We start from the raw sequence: 5,348 nt of genomic DNA, 5'->3' as shown, positions 1-5,348 counted from the left end.
CGAATCCATTTTATAATGGACTCACATTGGACTGTATCGGAATGGACCAAATCCAGTCCAATTGACACCCCTAGTGGCAAGGATAAAAGAATAAGATCTTTGTCTCTTTGATGCACAGCTCCTTCCCTTATGGGTGACTTGTGACCAATAATGCAGTATAAAATGAAAAGTCTGGATTTGACAGACTACGTACAGCTCACCGATGAAGATATTGTGAAAATACAGTAACACCCCATGTTTTAAGTTGATTAATCAACGGATGATGGATCCGAATAAATCAATTGGGCCTCCTTCTAAGTGGGTCCACAGAGGATGCATTGTTAATGGATGGATTGGAACAAATCAATGGGGTCTCTAGAGATTTCCCTCTTGTACCTATACCACTACTACCATCATTGTCATTCTGGTCTGCCTTATCCCACTTTATAATTAGGTTGCTAGAGGAATTAATCCATTGTCCATTTCCAAAATTTAAATTTGAAGGTAGAAGGTGGCGTAACTGTAAATTAAAGGAAGATAGTCTGAAGCAGCGAGAACAAGGAAATTAATAGTGATAGGACATGAATGTCATTGGGAGAGAGAAAAGAGAGAAAAGAGAGAAAAGGTGAAATTGAAGTTGCAGCCAAATGTGTGGCCGCGTAGGACACTTTCAACTGAATTAAATAAAGAGAAGAACTAGGGAGACGCATGTATATAAGTAGAATCTGTAGCTTGCTTAAGGGAGGGGGAGCGAATTCAAACCAGAAATTAGAAACAGAGATCATATGGGGAGGTCTCCTTGTTGTGATGATAACGGTCTCAAGAAAGGCCCCTGGACTCCTGAAGAAGACCAGAAACTTATCCAGTACATTCAGAAACATGGCCATGGAAGTTGGCGATCTCTTCCTAAACTTGCAGGTCTCTCTCTCTCTCTCTCTATCTATATCTATCTATATCTCTATCTCTATCTATCTATCTCAATCTCTGCCCGTCTTAAAGGTGTTTGATTATTGTTCTTGCAGGTCTGAAGAGATGTGGGAAGAGCTGTAGATTAAGATGGACAAATTACCTGAGGCCTGACATCAAGAGAGGGAAATTTTTACAAGAAGAAGAGCAGACAATTCTGCATCTCCATTCCATTCTTGGCAACAAGTAATTTCGTTAGCCTCTACCCTGAAATGTTACACTTTCTCTCTGTATATTATTATTTCATCTAATTATCTTAATTTGAATTTGGTCTAAAGGTGGTCAGCAATTGCAACCCATCTCCCGGGCCGGACTGACAATGAAATTAAGAATTTCTGGAACACCCACCTAAAAAAGAAGCTGATACAGATGGGTTTCGACCCAATGACCCACCGACCTCGAACTGATATGTTCTCAAACCTCCCCCAGCTGCTAGCTCTGGCTAACATTAGAGAGCTTATGAATTACCATCCATGGGAGGAAGATGCTGTGAGACTACAATCAGAAGCTTTTCGAGTGGCTAAGCTTCAATATTGTCAATACCTTCTTCAGACGGCAGCTTCGATGACTTCCAGCTCTTCTTCAAACAACCTGAGCAGCATGACAAACATGGATGCCTTCAATCTATTGAACTCAATTTCTTCAATTAAAGACAGACCAGCAGGTTTGAGTTTACCCCAGTTGGAGAATTCCACCCTATCATCTCTTGGAATCGCTACTAGTCAAGCAGTCCATGATTCAGTCCATTTCCCAGCTCATTTGCCAAACCTGCAACCAGCTGCATGCAGTTTCCAAACGCCTTTCAACAGTGAGATAGCCCAAGGTTCTGATTATACAGGATTCAGCCAAGCAGAAAGCTCGCCTCAATCTCCATCAGTCGTTCCACCCTCTCCCTCTCCTCCTCCTCCTCCTCCTCCACCTCCACCTCCACCTCCATCTGCTCTATGTGCAATCGAGACTACAGTCAGCAACCTGGGTGACGCCTGCAGCACCTCTAGCTATGGAGGAGCTCCGTTCTGGGCTGAGCTGCTTCTTGATGAATCTTTTATTCAGGAAATTGGTTAGTTTTACAGATTGTGTGAAATGTTTGATGCTACACCATCCCCTTTACCGTGTCTTTTGTTATTATAAATATTGTAAATACACAATCCATCACCCATACAGAAAATAATCAAACTCTCATACGTTGATGATTTTGTACATAGAGATTAATTCTACTCTTCTGGATTGTTTGCATTATTCTAATGGGGGGTGTGAAGAGAATTGACGAAGATAGTCATGTCAAATAAGTGACGCAGAAAAAATTCAAGAATTGTAATTATAAGCAGGCCCCAGTACTTAAAATAAAAACATAGGAGTGTCAGTTTCCACACTAGCTACGATAATAATAATTAATAAAATAAATTCAATGAGAACAAAATAAAAAAATAATAATAACAGCGATGGCCTCATTCAATCGAGACAGGTTGGGAATTGGGGCTGTTTCAATTTTATAAACAAGAATCTGTACAACTAACATGGGTGAAAGAAAGAAATCAAAGATAAAAAAACGGAGAGAAAAGAATCAAGACCCAATTTCCTTGAAGAGTAGGTGAGATGAGACTAATTGCTTTTCTAACAAGGGATTGACTACTAATCATGGTTTTTAAAAACGAACCGGTGATCGAACCGGTCAGGGTCCGAATACCAGTTTGAATGGTCTGACCATTTGACTTGAACGACCGGCCCATTCTAATAAAAAATAAAATAATTTTAAAAATTAAAAAACGAATAAAACTATTCGAACAGTTCAAATAGTTAACCGGCCGGTTCAGTGGTTTGCTGACCAAAATTAACAGTTTTGGAGAAAAAAACGGTTTTGAAGGAAAACGAAACCAGTCAAGTGACCAATTCTTAGTTTTTCCGATCCGACTGTCCAATCCAATCCGGTTTTGACCCGATAAACTCATTAACCAAATGTTTTCTTCTCATTTAAATTTATTCTATGACATGCATCTTCAATCCATTATGATTAATGGAGTAAGCTTCTAAATTTAGGGTTATGGTGGAAAATAATGATTTAAGTCAAGTAGGTCATTCTTGTCAAAGAAAGGAAGAAAATATGATATCTGATATGGGTAGGTATCCACCCCTATCAAATTCTAATTTAAAGGAGAGGGGGAAAAAGAGAAGATTCATTACCTAATCCGGACCCATCTGTTTTGGATAGTACACAAAGTTTCTTAGGTCATGCATTCCATATATACAACGTCTTTGAAACGATGGCTGCGAGTGGCTGGGGTGCTTGGTTATGTTGCTTTGGATAATTAATCTAGTCTTCAAATTTTCAATCTTTAATTGGATCTCTTCATTCTTGAATAGCTTATGGGAGTATTTTTTTTTTCTGTTTTTGGTAATATTTATTGGTAGTTTAATGTAAGTCTAATCGGTAGATCAACAAAAACCTTTTTTTCCTTAAGGTTATGTTTGGTTGAAGGAAAAGGGTATCAAAACCTATACAAGATTTGTTATAAACATGGTTTTTAAAATCGATCCGGAGATCGAACTGGTCAGGGGTCCGGTTATCGGGTCGAACATTTTGATCGTTCGAATCGAATGCTCGGCTTGTTTTGAAAAAAAAAATGTTTAAAACCATTCAAATAGTTAACTGCCTGGTTCAACGGTTCATTGACCAAAATCAATAGTTTTGGGGGAAAATGGAACCGGTCACCTGACCGGTTTCCGGTTTTTCCGGTCCAACCGTTCGGTCCAGTCCGATTTTGAAAACCACGATTATAAAGGTTTTCTTGCTTTTCATTTCCTTTCTCTACTTTTTCCTTCAAGCCAAACATAGCTTGGTAAGATTCTTCTCGAAATTATTTGAATTATGAGAGAGAGAGAACTGTGTTATCATGAAATAACATTGATTTTTGGGACCGATGATTATTCCTTTGATGAGATTTTTCAAAAAGCAGTGATTTTTAAAATCATTATTTTTTAAGAAATTAACTGGATAAATTGTTTGTTTGGTACCATTTGCTGACATATTAACCGATTTCCGGTTATGAATTTGTTTGGTAGTGATCAACTATATCTCTCATTCTTATTAAGTGCTACATCATCCAAAAATAATCAAAATCGGTCTGAAAAGAAAAATCATCGAATTTGCTGATTTTTTTCAGCTCGATTTTAATAATCATTTTTTGATAGATTTAACCAAATACCAAAATAATTAACAAATTTTTAATTACTGATGTGGCTCTAACATGAGGTCGATTTATGAGAAAACAGCATCTATCCCAAACACCACCCTAATCTCTGCAATATTATGCTCCGTTTTACCTATTTATTTGCGCTAAATGGGAGTCCGGAATTAGCCGAACCAACCTTTGGCACTACATCAAATTAATGCATCTAGAAACCATATTAGTCTACACAAAATAATGTGTCCCGCAAAGAGAGTTCTAGTGAAGGCCTAATGCTGTCAAACCATTTAAGGATTGTTAATGAAGTTGAATTGGTATATTATTATTATTATTTTTTGGTATTTAAATTGGATTGAATTTAATCGAGCTTATCAGCATAAAACTTTTTTTTTTATTCGTTTACATTTTCAATTCAATTTTATATGTGGCATTTAGAAGCTTTGTTCCGTTCAAGAATTCTTTCTTCACTACAATCTTCCATAGCAAATGAAAAACTAATTAATATTTAGGGTATCTTTGGTTTGCAATCGGAATCGGAATAGAAATCCTTTGGAATCAGAATTAGAATAGAACATGAATTGAAATCCTTTGGAATCAGAACTAGACGGTTGGATGCCAATTCCGATTTCAGACCCCTATTCCCATTAACTTAACGGGACCTTATTCTCCCAGAATTGAGTTTGGAAAAAGTAAATGAGGAACAACAAATTGAAAATACCACTAAAATGGGAAAAAAGTTGTACTTTTACTCTTTCATTTAGGTTATGTTTGGTTTGAAGGAAAAAGTAAAGAAAGGAAGGAAAAAAATTTAATAAACACACAATTAAAGATTTAAACCAAACACACCATTAAGGATTTAAGAAACAAACATCTGAGTATGAGTAATTATTTTGGTCTTTGATACAAAACCTGTTAGCACAAAGGTTGATGATCATTAAGACTCCATTTGAGAAGAGTGGAAATACAAATATCAACAATGCAAAATCTTATATATAATATTTCTGAACCTTGTATTTATACCGAATATATTTATATTTACACTCTATTCAAACTGAGCTAAACAATTTTCCTAGTTTCAGAAGGCTGGCTTAGTGGTTTGTATATGAAAAACAAAACAACATATTAATTCAACTGTGGATTGAGAAACACAGACAGCTAATTATTACTTTGAGAATGATTCTATAATATAAATACATTAGTCTACCTATGACTAGACGA

At 36.4% G+C, this 5,348-nt stretch overlaps 1 protein-coding gene across 1 annotated transcript; it reads left to right on the top strand.

The window, feature by feature from the left end:
• Positions 1-716: 716 nt before the first annotated feature.
• LOC148876752 (transcription factor MYB93-like) lies at positions 717-2,151 on the top strand. The gene is made up of 3 exons (XM_088964726.1): positions 717-897; positions 1,002-1,131; positions 1,224-2,151. The coding sequence occupies exons 1-3, from the start codon at positions 765-767 to the stop codon at positions 2,008-2,010; spliced, it is 1,050 nt and encodes a 349-aa protein (XP_088820852.1). The 5' UTR covers positions 717-764; the 3' UTR covers positions 2,011-2,151.
• The last annotated feature ends 3,197 nt before the right edge of the window (positions 2,152-5,348 follow it).

This window comes from Nelumbo lutea, chromosome 1 (assembly GCF_056320005.1).
Source record: "Nelumbo lutea isolate HS-2025 chromosome 1, American lotus-T2T, whole genome shotgun sequence".
Lineage (NCBI taxonomy): Eukaryota > Viridiplantae > Streptophyta > Magnoliopsida > Proteales > Nelumbonaceae > Nelumbo > Nelumbo lutea.
Note: the sequence above shows the minus strand (reverse complement) of the source record. Positions and strands in the feature narration are given on the sequence as shown.

Coding starts and splice junctions, on each gene's coding strand:
- LOC148876752 (XM_088964726.1), top strand. CDS start 765: ATGGGGAGGTCTCCTTGTTGTGATGATAACGGTCTCAAGAAAGGCCCC. Junction 898..1,001: donor ATCTCTTCCTAAACTTGCAG/GTCTCTCTCTCT, acceptor TTGTTCTTGCAG/GTCTGAAGAGATGTGGGAAG. Junction 1,132..1,223: donor CATTCCATTCTTGGCAACAA/GTAATTTCGTTA, acceptor TTTGGTCTAAAG/GTGGTCAGCAATTGCAACCC.